Here is a 19,433-nt window from a genome sequence, read left to right on the forward strand (position 1 = left end):
CCAAAACAACCAATGTTTTTTTCCCTTTAATTCTGTGATAAATGCTATGTTTTGTTCAATATTTAATTAGTCTAACTGACTCGCTCATCATTTTTCTGATGCATGACGTACTTAGGTACCATAAAGATGTTTTGCAACACTGCTACCCCAGCCAGGGGGATGGTGTGTGTGCGGCGTGCTTGTGTGTGCGTGCGTGCATGTGCGTTTGTGTTTTAGAGAGGGTGTGAGAGTGAGTTTGAATGTGTGGCGCATCATGAGCTGTCTGACTGACTCTCAATACAGAGGATATGAAACAGACACACATACACATGCATACACACACACACACACACACACACACACACACACACACATTATGATGGTGAGTTCATGGGCCAGTGACGACGGGTGTTACTTCCTCTCTTTGTCATAATAACACAGCAGTTATAGGAACTGCTGGTCAATGAGTAACCAGTGCAGCAACATTTGGTGTGTGTGTGTGTGTTTGTTTTGTGAGTTTTACTCAGAGCGTATGTGTGCTCAGGTTACATTTGCCATTCATTTGAATGTAACAGTTAAACCTCCAGGTTGCATTCTGGACAGTTTGTTGAACACAATCCAGCACGTTGTTGTGTATAGTCCTGTGCTTTCCCCAGCTTTTGTTTCCTTCTCTTCCTGTCTCTCTCTCTCTCTCTCTCTCTCTCTCTCATCCAAGTTTCTCAGCCTGCACCTTCCTCATCAATTACAAACAAACCAAAACGCACAAATGCAAAATAGAGCTTTATGGGGAAAAAAAACACAAAAATGTGATGAAACACAATTTAAAACTGAATTGAATAACTTTTGCATATGATTCAATCAAAATCAAATTAGGTATATCATATGTGCTATTTGTTTGGAAGCCAACTATGAAGTTGGTAAAAATGCCACGAGAACTGCATGTTATGTACACAAACACTGAGTGCATGAGCATGTATAATCTGTTAGGAAGTGTCATAGCTCTGATGAGAAATACAGATTAAAACCTCCAGTGATGCTTATCGTATATGAAGAAATGATCAAAGCACAGCATGCAACTCAATCTTCTTTCAGCAAGCCCTTTCTTTCATCTAGCTGACACTCTGTTTCTCGCTATCGCCCTCTATAGGCGTGCTGGAAGACGTTTTCCTCACACACATTCACACGCACACACCTGCACACAGGTTATAGACCAATATACTGCTATTGTGTGTTGTATTTTGTTGCACTGTGTTATTCAGCCATTTGGCACCTGAGTGTGTCATAGAGTGTTTTGTTATCCTGTCTCTGTGTGAAAGTGAGTGTGCTTTGGTGTGTCTTCTCTTGTTTGTGTTTTGCAGTAGGCTCCTTGTTCACTGATTACAGTCTGTTGCTGTCCCAAATGTGTGTTTTTTTTTTTTTTTTTATGTATTATGGAATAAAATATTGCCACATGGACATTAAAACTTGTATAGTGTACAAGAGGTTTGAATGAAGGACGTTTAAGAAAAATGTTATTCTGTTCAGGGTCAAGAGTCAAGTGTGTGTTTAGTACAGTACAGTACAGCAAAGCTGGTCTGGTGTGAGGTAAAGTGTGTGTTTAGCACAATACAGTAAAGCTGGTCTGGTGTGAGGTAAAGTGTGTGTTTAGCACAATACAGTAAAGCTGGTCTGGTGTGAGGTAAAGTGTGTGTTCAGTTCAGTACAGTATAGCTGGTCTGGTGTGAGGTAAAGTGTGTGTTCAGTACAGTACAGTATAGCTGGTCTGGTGTGAGGTAAAGTGTGTGTTCAGTACAGTACAGTAAAGCTGGTCTGGTGTGAGGTAAAGTGTGTGTTCAGTACAGTCCTGCGTGATGATGTAGCTCCAGTAGATCTGACTGTACAGTAAAGTTGGCATGTACTACACTAAAGCTGCTGTCTATTATGGGATGTTGTATGACGGAGCCTGCATATAGTGATATACAGTGGAGCTGGTGTGCAGTTGTGTAAAGCTGCAGTGCTCAGTACAGCTCACAGACTGGTTATTCTGCATTTGTAGTGTGATCAGCCGTGCATCCTGATGTGTAACACACGACAGCTGAATTCTTGCACAGCATATTACTCATGCTGCACACTCTTTGCACTCCCAAGTGCAAGCGCCTGCACTTTACTCACAATAATCACACAGTCCTTAAACCAGATGAACAGATCATTTTATTTTCATGCTAATCTTGGTATACTTGTATACTTTGTTTTATCCTCTTTTGGATAACGATCAGGCCGTATACACAAGAAGACACTGGAGGCTTTCCTACTAAACCATGAAGACAAGAATGACCGTTAAACACGTATTAATGGACTGTTATCCTCTTAAAGACCCCAGACAACTCTTTTACTTAGAAAATATGTATTTAAGAGTCTTCCAAAATGTCTCACCAATTGGAGGAGCTCATATAGCTCATATAGCTGCTGAGTTGACACAGTGGAAATACAGTGGGGGGAAAAAAGATTACTAGAAGAACTAATAGCCATTGATGCTGGCATGGCATAAATAGAACGATGGTGGCCACAACAAGCCTCCTCTTATACACACGCTTTAATGTTACTGTTGAATGCTTTCACATCCTTCTAACTCAAGTCTAATTATCACATTACTTCTAATAAGACAAAGAAGAAACTTTTGGCACATTGATGATATAACTTGTAAAACAATTTGGCAGTGTGTATTCAGTGTATTCATCAGATGTCAGCTATAAATGAACCGTATACTTGTGGAGTTTTGTAGTGTTGCAGGTTTGTTATATTGTCGCTGTCAGGCGGAATCCTCGTATCTCCAAAACCGTTATTTTTCAGGAAATTAAAAAAACGGCGTACCTTATCTGCAATGCACAGGGTTTAGTCCGTGTTGCAGTGGTTTGTCTTGCGCTAAATTCCTGTCCTCAGACGAGCACCAGAACTAGCGGGGGTCAAGTTTTTTTTCTTTGAGCCCAGTGTTTTGAAGACATTTACCTCAGAAGACGTGTTGATTCGTTGCGACTCTTCTTGAGGAGAAATATGACGCGAAGCTCTCCCACGGAGTGAGGAAGAGGTGGACAGTTGAAGCGTCCAATGGAGTTATGAGATTTGCGCTCAAGCTATTTTCAAGACTTTAGATTGGTTAATAACTTGTAAAAATAACAGACCCACGTGGGGACTGACCAATAGCATCGATATGTGAAAAAATATGAAATTGACAAAATTTGGACATACGAGGTTTTCGCACGACAGCGAAGATATGCTGGATTTTTACAGTGGAGACATTTGAGTTCACAGCTTGTGCACTGGTTGTTTAGAAGCACATGTGTAACACGTTTACTGACTGCTTTTGGTCGCATTTCTTCAGTAAAGACACGTATAGTACAAATGAATCTCTGATCTCTGGAACTGCGATCTCGGCTGTACGCAAGTGATCGGGTCATGCGAGAAGGATCTCAACACTAAGCGTGAACAGATCTTTCAATCTGTCGCTGTTTTTCTTTCCCCTTCCCCCTCTTGTCTCTCTTTCTTTCACAGAGTGTCTCTTGGCTCAGGACGTTCCTCTAATGTCTTTAAGCAAACCTGTCTCTACAAGTTCTAAACAATTCGAAGCCTCAATGTGAGGTGCAGTCTAAGCAGCCGACAAGCGCGCTGTGACATTCGCCACGCTGACACACTGGCGTTTCCACACGCACATTTCACAGGAAAAGCTACACACAAGAATGTGTGTGTTCATGCTCACTTCATGGACCTCCCGAGTGTGGCGGTGTGAAATAGTGCTTTCCTGCTTCCTAGAGAGGGAGAGAGAGACAGAGAGAGGGAGAGAGGGAGGGAATGGGAGAGGGAGAGAGAGAGAGAGAGAGAGAGAGGGAATGGGAGAGGGAGAGAGAGGGGGGGAGAGGGAGAGAGGGAGAGAGGGGACACAGACAGCAGCATTCCTCTTCTCCACTTGCCATTCCCCTAGTCCCCTTGTCATTAAACTCATTAAAAATACACCCCATCATATCCTCTGGTGTGTGTATGTGTATTTGCACGTCTAGCCCAGGGCTATAACAATGAATCACTAACATATCATTTCGGAGCGGACGGTTCTTCCTTCTCTAGTCTTAAATCCCGTGCTGCTTTCTGTCCTCGAGCCACACTGGAATGTCATTCAGAAAGCAGCTCCATGTTTTTTTTTAGCACCAACAAACCACATATGTATTGAAATCCCTCATTACAGTCATTGAGTGATTTCTCAATTCAATTTGCTCTGTCAAATTTTAAAAAATGATGCTAGAAGTTGTCAAAAGTTTGTTTGTGTGTGTGTGTGTGTGTGTGTGTGTGTGTGTGTGTGTGTGTGTGTGTGTATCCCTGAGCACCATATGCTACAGTAGTACATTTAAGGTGGTTGTAATGACTTCAGAACAGCTCTAGGCATTCAGCTCTACGTATCTACGTGCAGCTCACTGAGACACGGTTGCTCACTGACAACCTTGGACTTAAAACCGTTTATAGGAGGTGCAGATTTTAAATATATCAGCGACATCCAAATCACTCTGCATTACTACATTAAACATGAAAAGCAAAGCCCTGACTGCTGACTGAAACAGCTCTAGTATCTATCTGAGCAGGAGCTTTCCGGAGTCCCCCGAGCCCTCAGACAGCAAGGGTATAATGTCTATGGTGTGAACACCTTCCCTACACGTTCAGGGTCTCCAGCGCGTCACCACGTGTGCACGTGCAATAATTCTCTTGTGATTTGTGTTCCATTTGCCCTCAGAGCAGGATGTACGTAAGTAAGTAAAAGTTGATTGTTTCATTTTGAAAAAAAAAAATCACAATGTCACAGAATCCAGATAGATTTGAACAAAGTCAAGTGAAAGCTTTCTTTCTTTCTTTCTTTCTTTTGTTTGTTCTGTCTGTCTGTTTCTTTCTTTCTTTCTTTCTTTCTTTCTTTCTTTCTTTCGTTCATTCTGTCTGTCTGTCTCTTTCTTTCTTTCTCTCTTTCTTTCTTTCTTTCGTTCATTCTGTCTGTCTGTCTCTTTCTTTCTTTCTTTCTTTCTTTCGTTCATTCTGTCTGTCTGTCTCTTTCTTTCTTTCTTTCTTTCTTTCTTTTGTTTGTTCTGTCTGTCTGTTTCTTTCTTTCTGTCTTTCTTTCTGTCTTTCTTTCTTTCTTTCTTTCTTTCTTTCTTTCTGTCTGTCTCTTTCTTTCTTTCTTTCTTTCGTTCATTCTGTCTGTCTGTCTCTTTCTTTCTTTCTTTCTTTCTTTCTTTCTTTCTTTCTTTCTTTCTTTCTTTTTTGTTCTGTCTGTCTGTCTGTTTCTTTCTTTCTTTATTTCTTTTCTTTTGTTTGTTCTGTCTGTTTCTTTCTGTCTTTCTTTCTTTCTTTCTTTCTTTCTTTCTTTCTTTCTTTCTTTCTTTCTTTTGTTTGTTCTGTCTGTCTGTTTTCTGTCTGTCTGTCTGTCTTTCTTTCTTTCTTTCTTTCTTTCTTTCTGTCTCTGTCTGTCTCTTTCTTTCTTTCTTTCTTTCTTTCTTTCTTTCTTTCTTTCTCTGTCTGTCTGTTTCTTTCTTTCTTTCTTTCTTTTCGTACTGGATATTTTTATAAAGCAGCTTTACACAAATATAGAAATTCAGCATATAAATTTGTTTGGAAAAAAAAAGCTTGACTAAACAAGTGTGGTTCAGCCTAGACTTAAAATGGGCTTAAATATAAATTCTGCATTGAGACCTTGTTGATGCCCGTTGTTAAAAGTGCAATACAAATAAAATGAATTGCATCGAAATGATTCGATTCTAAGTGTTTTCCTAATGAGCGAGCCAGATGGCAGTGACTCCCTGATACGACAGGAGGAAGAAACCTGACAGGAACCAGACTCTGGGTGACTCCACGGTTCACTGATGGAGACTCGTATGTCAAACTGTTCATATCTTTTGCAGGCCAAAGTCAGCTTCAGTTGGTACAATCCACAGCAAGCCCTTGTATCTCCAGGTTGTTCAGGGTGCCAGCCATCACAGCTTACAATTACACACACACACTCATTCACACACCAGGGACAATTTTGAGATGCCAGTCAGCGTTCAATGCATGTCTTTGGAATATAAAAGAAAATTAGAGTATGTGGAGGAAACCTCTGAAGCACACACTGGGCACAGGTGGGTTTATTGCATTATTGCATTATTGCACAGTATATTGCATATATTGCATGTCTTGTGTTTTGGAAAGAGTCACAACTTTTGTTTTGTGAAAGCTAACAGGTTATTTGAGTGAAGGAAATAAAAAAAAATGTATATATGTATGTATGTATGTATATATATCCAGTCAAGATTCTGTGCGTCCGACTGTCTGTTGTACTGTAGAAAGCACCCCAGTCTTTGATGAAGCCTCATGTGACGCCGGCTCTGTCCTCAACCGACTTAAGGTTAAAATAAATGTGCCTCATGCATCAATACTTCTCTATTTACAAGCTGCTTGTCGTGTCAAAGAAAAAAAAAGTGTCATGATTTCTCTCATAGCCAGGAAGAACTAGAAAGCACAGAGATGCTATTAATAATGTGTAATAGGATCCGAGTGATGAAATGTTGGGCTATATTTAAGTGGAGTGTGTAGAACTGAAGCGTGTTCAACTTTAAACACAGTGAGCGTGACTTTAATGTCCTTAATGACGTTTTGTGTGGCTCTCCTTAGTAGTGATACATGCCTTTTCATTCTATGCTGTCACCCATTTCTCCTCTCACATTACTGATGTCACTTCCTGTATGATACCTCACCTCTCTGCATCAACAGACTCTACATACTAGCTTGTATTACAAGGAGAGGATTATCGGTCACAGCCAGGAATTACGTTCTGCAACGTGTGTAAATGGACGTTATGAAAACGTAGTGGATTAGTGCGGCTCAGGGAAGGTTGGGAAACGCTGTCAGGAGCGCCAGCGAATCATCAGACCTAATCTTCCATTATAGATGATAAACAAACAAAACAACATGAATCACAAACACATAATTTCGGGTGGGCGGGCGGTGCAGGCTGTGAGGATATCTCTGAGGATATCTGATCCTGACCAGGAAGAAGGTGTTTTAGCTTGAGTACAGGAATCCTTATTGTTCACTTACCTGTTTGTGTGTTTCTGTTATAGTGAGTGTAAGTCACTATGTATCTGACTTCCGTAGGTCAAGTCTAAAGGGCAGAGAGAAGGCAATTTAGTTATGTTCAGTGCTGATAAATAGGGTATGTGAATGGGGTGTTATATATCACTACAATTATATCACAAATTTCTCTGTGTGTGTGTGTGTGTGTGTGGCAATCATTAGCCAGATGTCATAATCATAACCGAGTAAATGTTTGTAGAGGGTTGGCCATGACTGAGAAATATTTCTGTCGCCTATCAGCAAACAAGTGAGAAGAGACCCCTAGTGTCCCTGAGCATGAGTGTTATAAGACTGCAGCTTGTACATTCAGGATGCTGGCCTGCAAAGTGTATAACACACATCAGACATTAGATACGTCTGAATGATTATTAACTGCTAAACAGTTCATTTCACATGGCTGACCTCTAAGCTTCTGTTGCATGTAGGTTTGAATTATATATTTGGTATTTATATAAATAAATCTTGAATCTTTGATATGAGGTTCATGATGAGGATGCTATCATGCTGATCTTCACACTGACTAAAAAGAAAAAAATTGCGACACACTTGTGGTGAAGCTGTGAGCATTTATCTTACTTTATAAAGCAGCCTGCTTTTGCATGGCACTTCACTCCAAAAAAAAAAAAAAAACAGCTGGAAGAAAAAGGCAGTGAATCTTCTTTAGAGTAGAGCATACACTCGTCCTTCAAAACCGAAGCGATATCTTTTCCGTGTCTTGTTCTTCACTTGAGTAAACAAACTGTTTTTCTGTTTTTCTGCAAGCTGCCATATGCAATGTAAAGACCGTCTCCTGGCTTAGTCATCGCTTTCCTAGCGTCGTGTTTTCAAGAGTCTCAGCCCATCTTTGCATCCAAAGTGTTCTCATATATATGAGTATACACACACACACACACACACACACACACACATACACACATACACAAATACATACATCATTAAGGATAAAGGCTTAAGGAGTGAGTTTGTGTGTGTGTGTGTGTGAGACAGACAGAGAGAGAGACAGAGAGAGAGAGTGAGTGGGGGGTGTGAGTGCAGATTGGGGCACAAAGGGGGAAATATACACCAGCACACATATGCACCGGCGCCACCGCACACACAGCCAGTTGAGACATGCGCCTCCTCATGTGGTGAGCGTCTTTACAAGCATTTTAATGAGCAACAAAAATGAGTGAAAAGAGATTTTTTTTCTTTTTGCCAAGAGGCCACGTTTGGAGTTTCCTTATCCATACATAAGCATGTAGTTATGTTGGGTTTCACCTTTAGGTGCAAATCATTTGGAAACACAGCCACTCGGTTGTGTTGTAAATGTTCTTAGCTGTTGTTGAATGTTAATGGCATACTAGTCAACTTGTCTGTGTGTGTGTGTGTGTGTGTGTGTGTGTGTGTGTGTGTGTGTGTGTGTGTGTGTGTGTGAAATAGAAATATGGCTCTGGAGGAGATTGCACCACTCTTCCAGCACAGCTCTTATCTGACCTGTATGTCTGCTATCTGTGCTTGAGGTCTTCCTCCATAGACCTGCAGGCAAACTGAAACACACACTAGGGACTGTTTCACTGAAGCATGCTGTATGTTTGTTGTTGAGAAGGAATGCTTTGTAGTGCTCTTTACCCACATTTAAATATGTTCATGAAAGTGCATGTGTAAGTGAGTTGTAAGGATTTGTGTGTGTGTGTGTGTGTGCACGCGTGTTTACATTCGGGGGTGGGGGTGGTGTATGAGAAAGCCAGGAATGTGGCGGTTTATTGTGAAATATGACAAGTGCAGAAACTGTTCCTTCCTTCCTTTTAGCCAAGCGAGGCATCTCTGATACACATAGACATGCAGACATTCCCCCAGCACCAGGGTCATCTGAGGGAACCAAAAATGCAGACTCACACACAATGCTAGGCTTGTACCGTTACACACCAGTCACAATTCGATTCACGACTCAACTTCATTCTCAGAATATTTTAAACAAGATTTTAATGAAGAAAAATAAAGACTGAAAAAAGATTTTATTTTTGAATTATGAAGTGTAAAGTATTGTGTACATATCTGTCATGATAATACTAAATAAATGCACAACTGCCACAAAACTGAGGTCTAATACAATTAATGTTCTACACCATATATTAGAAACCAATTTATAAATAAAACACACTCATTTGATTGAATAAACATAATGCGCTCCGTAGCAGAGTCTTAACTAATTTACAAGAGCGTCGCCATACGAATGTCCAACCTTACGAATTTTTGCATTAAGAATTCAAATTTAGCAAGAAATCTGCATCAAGATACGAAGCATACGAGTGATACAAATGAACCCAAAAGGTGGCTAAGTTGCGTGTACGTACAGGAGCCGTTCAAAACGTTTGCATCAGTGGAAAGCCAAGCAAAGCCAACTGAAGAGAGTTTATGAATTTTACGATATATTTTTTTTTGGTCAGCAAAAGCTTTTTCAAAAGAGTCAACCTACGGTACCAACATTACCTTTCACATGCATTTTAAAGCTATACTTTTTAAAAGTTTGGGTGGTCTGTTCTATATTTAGCCCAAGCTTAGCAACATGACTTCATTCGTGTTGGTGTTTTTTTTTGTTTTTGTTTTTTTTTTTTTTATATATATTTTGTGCAATATTCAATGAAGACATAGCTATGGGTCCCAAGAAAGTTAGCAAGGACGGTAGCACAAAGACAACAGGGCCATTTTCCAGTGGAATTTTGTATTTTTTTCGGTTGCTCCCTGTTCAGGGGCACCACATCGGATCACGTGGTCCGCACATTCGATTTGGCACAGGTTTTATGCAGGATGCCCTTCCTGATGCAACCCTCCCTTTTTATCCAGGCTTTGGATCGGACCTTAGAGTTAACTCTTCAGTGGCTCGGAAAGCTTCTTGCCCAGGAATCGAACCTGGCAATGAGAGCACGGGATCCTGCCGCTGGAAATTAAGAAAGAAATCAAAGCTTAACAAAAAACAGTAGGTGCAAGACCAAGCGCTCTACAGAGCACAGACTGCCAGCATCCACCATAAGCACAATCTCAAAGGAAAAGCACAAGATTTGAAGTGCTGACATAGCAAAATATCTAAGAGTTTTCATTTACTGGTCATTTCTTTGGGTGGCTGGAGCAGATAATCTGCATTTACAGTACATAATTTCCTATGGGAAAAACTCATTTCACTATATTAACTTGTGCCTCCAGAATGAATTTAGTTTCCACTGTGTATGGTTTGGAACCCCAGGTTTAGAGGCATTATACCCCAGGTTTAGAGGCATTATACTCCAGGTTTAGAGGCATTATACTCCAGGTTTAGAGGCATTATACTCCAGGTTTAGAGGCAATACCCCCCTTTCCCTGGTGCTGGAATTCTGCCTATAAGGCGGCTTAAAGGAAATACCTGCTCTAAAAGGAGGAAATGGTGGGTGGAGAAGCTAGAAGGTGAATCATTCTCTTTTATTCTTGTGCAAACTTTAAACAAATAAAAACCTCTTTGAAGTTCGGTTGCTGAAACTCACTGGAATTGTGATAAGGCACGTTCTGATAGATTGCACACGATATATTAACAGTTATAAAATTAAAAAAAAAAGGTTTATATACCGGTATCCTAGTTCGAGTGAAAATGTCTGAAAAAACGTTATAGAACATAATTATAGAACTTTATGTGGATTATACTCCACGCAAGCAAATTATTATTATTGTTTTTTTTTTTAAGGAGTCTTGAGTGTCTTCACTTTCGGAGCTAAAGACATAAAGTAATTATTAACCCGATGACAGAGAGAGAGAAAATACACACTTTTTGTGGACGTGCCACTGCAGTTCATGTATGTTGAATAAAACACTAAAGAATATGCTGGAACCAGCTTTGAGGTGATATTACACCACCGCCTCGATTGTTTTTAGGAACCAGGACGTCTTAAAGTGTTTTGTTCCTTACACGTCGTGCATGACGGACGTCAGTGGATGAATATCATATCAGGTTTCTTACTGATCCAGTGTTTTTTTTTTTCACTGTATTTATCTTAATCTGTCATCAGTCTCTTTCACTTCACTTCCCTTTTTTTTTTTTTTTTTTTTAAATTGTTAACTAAAACCGAATTTATCCTCGACCCGTCTTTGCTGTCAGTTTTTTCCTTATGCCTTTTCTCCTTTATTTTTTTTATTTTCTTTTATTTATTTTTTTATTTTTAGTTCCTGCTTTCTGTTTGAAGTCTCTTGGAGAAAAGAGAGAAGGTAAAATATGGTGAAGTTAAAGCAATGATCTGTGATTATCCCCCTCTCACGGAACAATTTGGCAAACGGACCTCAAACCTCAAAATGTTTGGAAGGCTTTCGGAAGCCGGTTCCATTGCTTTGGTCCTCGCTCTGCCTGCGGTTGCCAGATTGGGCTGCTTGATTTCAGTGCTGGCTCATTTTGGAGCTATGCAGCAGTTACACTTGGCTCGAGAGCGTGCTAATTTGTGTGGTTCAAAGCTGCAGAGAGCTTTTTTCTCTCCTTTGAATTCTGTGTGTGTGTGCGCGTGTGTGTGCACATGTGTGTGCGCGCGTGTGTGTGTTCTGTATCCGATCTTGTGTGCTTTTGTGTTGACTAGCCATGTTGACCTGCATGTTCATTCCGGGACATGATTGTGTGTGTGTGTGTGTGTGTGTGTGTGCCAGGGCATTCCTCAGCCTTTTCTCTTCCCTGAACTCCCACGCAGGCAGCTACAATAACCACTCTGTGACCTTAAGACTAGCTGTCTGAATTCTGCGCTCTGCAGCACCATGTGTGGAATGTGTGGATCGCTCTGTGCTTCATCAGTTCAAAAAGTGTTTGTGTGTGTGTTTGTATGTCTTCCTGATTCATTGTTCTATTATATGTAGTCTTAAAGGTTCTTTTTTTGTCTTGTATTCAGCAGAAGCTTTTCCACGTAAGGCCATATGTATTTGCGTCTGAGTTTACATTTACACACGCACACGCATGCGCACACACACACACACTCACACCTCAAAGACTGGCAGTGCTCAGTGAGTGGCCCACTAACTAGCTAACCACTGTGGAGAATGCAGGGCCTCTTCATTAGTAGGCATGCTTCGCCATGTGAGTGTGGGCTGCTGCAGTCCGAGCTCAGACCACAGCCACTCTACACAGCCTACTGCAGTGCTGAAGCACACACACACCGGCCAACAACAGGCCAAACACCACCATTTACATGCTCACACTGTACTTTCTGAATGCGACACTATAAGGAAGGTACTCACAATTAACACCTACCAACATGCACTCACAAGTAAAACACCAAGGCCCTTTTGTGCTAACATTGTGGTAAGAAACATCACACATCAAATCTCATATCTTAACTTTCATGTGTATCTATTACAACACACACACAACTTTCTTTTTTTTTTTTTCTCCAGCGTGAAAGAAAATTTCAGAAAATCAGACTTTTTTTAGGCTAAAAACTAAGAGATATCGAAGGTGATGGTTTATTCGGTTTTGCGGTGATTAGAGGCTGGTATTAAAAGAACTGAGAGATTTTTGCACACCTCTGAATCACTACAATGAAAGCTGCAAAGTTATGTAGTGGCATTAGGATGGCAGATAGCATGCTAATGGAATGTTCTGTCTCTCTCTCACTCTCAGATGACAGTATTTCGGCAGCGAGTGTGTCGGACATGCAGGACCGGCTGTCGTCTCTGGAGCTGCGTGTGCAGCAGCAGGAAGATGAGCTCACCGTGATGAAGGCCGCGTTGGCTGACGTGCTCCGACGTCTCGCGCAGTCTGAGGACATGGCTGCCAAGAAGCAGCAGATCACCAAAGGTGCGTGTGTGACACACACAGACAGACACACACAGACAGACAGAGAAAGGCAGGGACAGACAGACAGAGAAAGACAGACAGACAGACAGACACAGACTGACAGACAGAGAAAGGCAGACACAGACAGACAGACAGAGAGAGGCAGACACAGACAGACAGAGACAGACAGACAGACAGACAGACACAGACAGACAGACAGAGACAGACAGACAGACAGACGCAGACAGACAGACAGACGCAGACAGACAGACAGAGACAGGCAGGCAGACAGACACAGGCAGGCAGACAGACACAGGCAGGCAGACAGACACAGGCAGGCAGACAGACACAGACAGACAGGCAGACACAGGCAGGCAGACAGACACAGGCAGGCAGACAGACACAGGCAGACAGACACACACAGAAAGGCAGACACAGAAAGGCAGACACAAACAGACAGACACAGACAGACAGACACAGACAGACAGACACAGACAGACAGGCAGACACAGGCAGGCAGACAGACACAGGCAGGCAGACAGACACACACAGGCAGACACAGAAAGGCAGACACAGACAGACAGACAGACACAGACAGACAGACAGACACAGACAGACAGACAGACACAGACAGACAGACAGACAGACAGACAGACACAGACAGACAGACAGACACAGACAGACAGACAGACACAGACAGACAGACAGACACAGACAGACAGACACAGACAGACAGACATGCTGGACATCAAACAGCAGAAATCACAATGGATTTTTTATTTTTATTTTTTCTTTCTTTTTTCTTTTCTTTTCTTTTTTTCTTTTCTTCTACTCCCTGAGACGATATGTTGAATAATAAACCTTTAAAGGAATCAAACTCAGAGGGAACTCGTCCTCATCTCAGGGACACCGGATAGTGTGATTATAAAATAATCCCAGTATTTATTTACTTACTCACTCAATCACTCAGTCTGCTGATTAACTGAGTATCAGTAACTTTCCCTCTGAAAAATCAACATTACTCATTTAACGCAAGACGCCGTCTCTCAGTTCAGCTAGAGGAGATGAAAAGCGCTCAGAACGCTATTGTTCACTGAAAAACAAAACAGAGAAGAAGAAAAGGAAAAGTATTTGTGCCAAAAAAAAAAGCGCTTCTGGTACGGATTTAACTCATATCCGCTCTCCACCTCCTCCTTTCCTGTTCCCACTGTGTGTGTGTCTGTACGTGTGCGTGTGTGTCTGTACGTGTGCGTGTGTGTCTGTGCGTGTGTGTGTGTGTCTGTGCGTGTGTGTCTGTGCGTGTGTGTCTGTGCGTGTGTGTCTGTGCGTGTGTGTCTGTGCGTGTGTGTCTGTGCGTGTGCGTGGGTCTGTGCGTGTGCGTGGGTCTGTGCGCGTGTGGGTCTGTGCGCGTGTGGGTCTGTGCGCGTGTGGGTCTGTGCGCGTGTGGGTCTGTGTGTGTGTTTGTTGCGTGTGTGTTTGCCTGCATGTGTGTGTTTGCCTGCGTGTGTGTGTTTGTCTGTGTGTCTGTACGTGTGTCTGTGCGTGTGTGTGTTTGTCTGCATGTGTGTGTCTGTGTGCCTGTTTGTCTGTGTGTGTGTCTGTGTGTGTCTGTATAAGTGTGTGTTTGTGTGTATGTGTGTGTGTGCGCATGTGTGTGGTCTGTACATGCTAACAAACACATTGTTATGCTGTACAGTTCCCACCATCTATCACTGCTCTAGTAACTTGAGCTTGTGTGCACTAGTGCACTAGACTGAAAGTGAGTAGGCGTGTGGATTTCCTAGCAGTGGCCTTCTCCTTTTCCCTACAGTACAAACAAATGGAAATGGCTTTTGATCTACAGTATAGTCTGTATCTCTGTAAAGCCTTAGTCAAGAAGCTGAACACTTTCTAACACACAGCTCTTGGCTAAGCTTGCAGCACATTTCTCTGAACATTTCAAAATCCCAGTCGAATCTATCAAGAAAAAGAGGAAGCGCTGTATGTTTTTCTGCATTCTTCTCGACTTTAAGAGAAGAACAACAACTAAATCTACGTGGAGCAACTTCTCTCTCATCAGACACGTAGTCTGTCCTGACCTCAGAAATCCCGAGTGTGTGTCACTGTTTTTGTGGAAAAACTGAAGTGAGACTCCGAAGCACACAGCATCATAAGCAGAGACGTCTCTTTCGAGCTCCGTTCTGTGAACTCTTTTACTCCTCGTCTTTTTCCTACCATCTTCATCGTGCTCCCCGAGCCATGTCCATGAGCTCTGTTTCCTGTCATTTCATTCCATGTCTGTTTCCATCCTGTCTGAAAAATACGTTTCATTCCCATATCTTTAATTCATCATGTCGTTCAAAAGCGATAAACTAAAGAATTTTGTGTGCTACATTAAAAATGAGCTTCTTCCCCCAGGCAGTGAAATGCTTGAATGCAGCTCATGTTCAAACAAAATAAATCTATTCTATTCTAATATATTGTCACAAAGCACCTGGACAAAAATCTGGGTGTAGATTTAGATCCTTGTGCAAGAAAGAGGTGACGGTGGGAAGGAGACGACACGAGGAAGAAACCTCGAGTGGAACCAGACTAGAAGAGCTGATTAATCAGCATTCAGCAGTATCAAACTAACTAGAAACCACACACACACTGCCAATTTGTATTAGAGGTACACACACATACACACACAATCATACATACATACACACACACGTACATATACACAATCTACTTATGTGTGTGTGTGTGTTTTAAATCCAGTCAAGCAGCTTTTATTGTAATTTTGTCCATATATAGCTGACACATCATACAGTGAAACAAAACAACGTTCTTACATAAAGACACAGAGCCTCATTAGACAACACAAAACTAAGGCCTAAGACCTGCGGATTATAAGATTAACCTATAGCTATGAAGTGCATGTGTTCAGGGCAAAAGGGCAAAACAAAAGCCAGTGCAGGACAAGAAACAGTGCATACAGACAATAACAATTCAATTTCAATTCAATTAAATGTGTATAGCACTTTTAACAATTCACATACAATACACTAAAAGACCAGTACATAAAGATAGAACCAGCCAGTACACAGTTTGTTTATATTTCTATATAAACACTCAGGTGTGTGTGTGTGTGTGTGTGTGTGTGTGTGTACCTCTACTACAAATTGGCAAACTCTGAAAAAATAATAATAAACCTGGCTAAAGTTCAGCGACTCTAGTTTTCTAAACAGCTCGGCTTAAGTAGCAGATGTTCTGGCTTGTCGCAGCCAATCGCATGCTTTATTTAGCCTATTTATTCACATTGTTTAGCCGAATCTAGCTACAAGGCTTAGAGATATTCAGTCAGAAAGGGAATGGTTTGCATTGACGTGGATTCATGGATTTATCCTCTCAGGTCTGATTAGCGAACGATGGCATGCATTGTTAAAAAGAAATCAGGAAACCAGAATATGTGTGTGTGTGTGTGTGTGTGTTCTGTTTGGAAATTCAAAACAGACATGTCTCATGTGTTAGAAGTGGAACCGTGAAGTAAAACGTGTAGATTTAAATAAAGGACTTAAATAGAGCAACCATTAAAAGGTAAATGTTGAGTTCTGTATTAAATAAACGTTTAATTCTGACCACAGATCTTACTTCTGTCAGTCAGCTCTGTAAGGCTGCGTGCTCAGTCTGAGACGGGATTAGTGCTCTCTGTTAGGGTTTATTTATATTTGCTGTCTGGAAGGCTGCTAATGGTTACACCTGGCTGTTTTTTCAATATGATTAGAAGTGTCAGACTGTGAGTGTTTTTCATTCCACCTGTGCCTGATGATGATGTCTGATCTTGTCAGGATTTGACTGTGTGTGAAATTGTCTTGGGATAGGAACAAAAATAAAAAAGGGAAGTCTGTGATATGCTGTGAATGGAAACAGAGATTTTCTTCATTATTTTGGATCGCATGGGAGAGACTCTACAGACACACACACACACGCACACACACGCACACGTGCACACACACACACACACAAAGTTACCTTTTAGAATATTACTCAAGTAAAAGTCTTAAAGTATCTGATATATACTGTACTTAAGTATCAGAAGTAATTTTCTGATATTTAATGTACTTAAGTATTTGAAGTAAAAGTAAAAAGTAAAATTTCAGTGATTTTTCGGTAGGCATAAGAGTTCTAGGTTCTAGGATTTCAGTATTTAGGGGGTTTAGCCCTCATTGAGAATTTAAAACAAGAAGAGTTTTATATTATATATTATATGACTACATAGTAAGCCAAAAGTTATGGTATTATTAAATGGCAAACGTGGACACCAAAATTTTATGCATGATGTAATGTCTTGAATCAAATCAGTTCATGTATGTGTGCATTCTCTACAAACATTGTGTCCAATGAATGCAGTCATTAATAAAAATAAAATATTCACAAGACAAAGAACAAATCAATAAATGTTATTTTTATTTAGTATTGAATGGATTGTTTGCATAAAAATTTTGTTTGTGCTACAACTCTGGTAATAAGAATAGTGAAATCTCACTGCTTTTGGTTGCCGTCTTTGCGGCTTTCCACCGATTAACCTTATAGATAAACGCCTCCAGCTCTGACTGCGCGTGCACGCTGCACGTACCTGTGCTTCTCCATAGAGCGTGCGGAGCGTAATGCATTCTAGGAGCAGTGATTCGCCAAACCTCCCTTATTGCAGTCGCACACATTTCTTCTGATTATATTTTGTAGTAACGAGTAACGAAGACACTTAGTGGAAATATAGCGGAGTAAAAGTATACATTTTTATCTAGGAAATGTAGTGGAGTAAAAGTGAAAGTTGACATAAATTTAAATAGCGAAGTAAAGTACAGATATGTGACATTTCTACTCAAGTACAGTAACGAAGTATTTGTACTCCGTTACATTACAACTCTGGTACAAACACACAGACCCCCCCCCCCACCCCCCAGGAAGACGTAATTAACCAAGTCTACTTAAAAAAGATTACATGGCACAGTCACACAATAATTACAAACATCTCTGTGAAGTCAAAAAATAGAGATGTGAGAATCCGATGAGCGGAGCAGTGCCGAGTGCAATTAAATCAGACCTTTACATGAGCACATCACTGAAAGTGAGTTTTAAATAGCCTGGCTGATGCAAACTCCTGCAATGGTGTCAGAGCTTACTCTAAGAACGTTATACTGAGGTTGGATTTGCTCATCAAGGCATTTACACTTCTAGCTCTGCTGTCACCTATCATCAAGATCCAGAGATTTGCCTCTGGCATGTGTACAGGCTACTGAACACTCATCTCGTACCCAGCGTTTCTGTTCTCTCTGTTTGTAAGACGAGCTGTTGATTCGTTCATGACAAGCCTTGTTTCCATTTCATTAAATTAATATGACCTAAAAAAAACCTTTCAATTTTTACTGAAAGAATAACCCATACACATGTCCATCCCTTACTGTGGCTCAGATTCAGGATTATATTTCTCAGGATGTTCTAAAGATGATAGTTGTGATCAGATCTGAGTGTTATCTGATTCTTTGGGAGCAATAGCATGTGCTCTGACCAGCTTATTCTCCTCCTTTCCTTTCGTTAAGTAACATTAGTTCTCTAGCGCAGCCTCTCCTGGCCTAACCCCTTCCTCGTCGATCCAATTAGCTCATCCGCATCCTGTCCTTATTAAGCCGCCTTTTATCCTGCGTATTTGTACCTCTCTTCCCTCCCCTCTGTCCTCCTTTTCTCTACTGTAAATCATCTTACATCACAATCTTCCTTGTACATGTTCTCCATTCATTTCTTCTGTTTGAAGGGGGCAGTGGTGACCCTGCGCTTTGACCCCAACCTCCAAAGATAGGACATGCTGAGAAAGAATTTAACTGTGTTGTAATGTATATGTGGCAAAAATAAAGACTTTTTTCTTCCGGTCCTCATAAAATGATTTAACAGAGAAATGTCCCAGTGTACAGAGAAATAGCGATAAGAAATCTCTCTTCAGCTTGATAGTAAGATTACACGGATATGTCTCCATATTTGTTGCGCAGGTTCGACGCCGCTGCGCGAGGCTTTCTCCATGTCCTGTATCGCTAACGGTGGCTCCAGCGGCCTCAAATCTCACCGAGGCAGCTCCAACGTGTCCGTAGCCAGGAAAGAGACGCTGTCCTCTGCAGCCAAAAGGTAGTGCACACTTACAAGCGAGCATAAATCCTCAACTTAACAAAAAAGCCAAGCACACAATGTTCTGATCACAGTACTGAATTCATGCCATGTCATGCCTTTTCTTCCCCCTTGTAAATACCAGTTCTAATCTCTTATTTATATATCAGGTCTCTGACTTCTTAATTATCTGTTTGTTTAATATGTAAACCTGCCAGCTGTTCTGTAAGATATTTGGCCTGGAAGTTCTGTTTCCTGGGAGCTTCCTTATTTGTGTCACTAATTTTGCTCATGCTGCAATTTACACAGGAAATGTTGATGTATGCTAAAAAGGAAGGAAGTAGTTGAGTGTATTGTTGTTGTTTTTTCCCGCTAATTTATCATTTTTTGAACGTTTATGCCCTTTTAACCTCAATCTTGTCCTTTTATTCTGTCACATGACCTGCACTGTACCTGATTG

General features: G+C 41.1%; 1 protein-coding gene across 4 annotated transcripts in view; it reads left to right on the top strand.

The window, feature by feature from the left end:
• The window catches only part of LOC132847117 (echinoderm microtubule-associated protein-like 4), a 74,923-nt gene that overhangs the window by 32,060 nt on the left and 23,430 nt on the right, over nucleotides 1–19,433 (top strand). For all 4 annotated transcript variants that reach the window (XM_060872104.1, XM_060872102.1, XM_060872103.1 and 1 more), the window contains exons 2-3: nucleotides 12,698–12,874; nucleotides 18,862–18,994. In XM_060872104.1, coding sequence (XP_060728087.1) covers nucleotides 12,698–12,874; nucleotides 18,862–18,994 — 310 coding nt within the window. The remainder of the gene's footprint in view (nucleotides 1–12,697; nucleotides 12,875–18,861; nucleotides 18,995–19,433) is intronic.

Source organism: Tachysurus vachellii, chromosome 6 (genome assembly GCF_030014155.1).
Source record: "Tachysurus vachellii isolate PV-2020 chromosome 6, HZAU_Pvac_v1, whole genome shotgun sequence".
Lineage (NCBI taxonomy): Eukaryota > Metazoa > Chordata > Actinopteri > Siluriformes > Bagridae > Tachysurus > Tachysurus vachellii.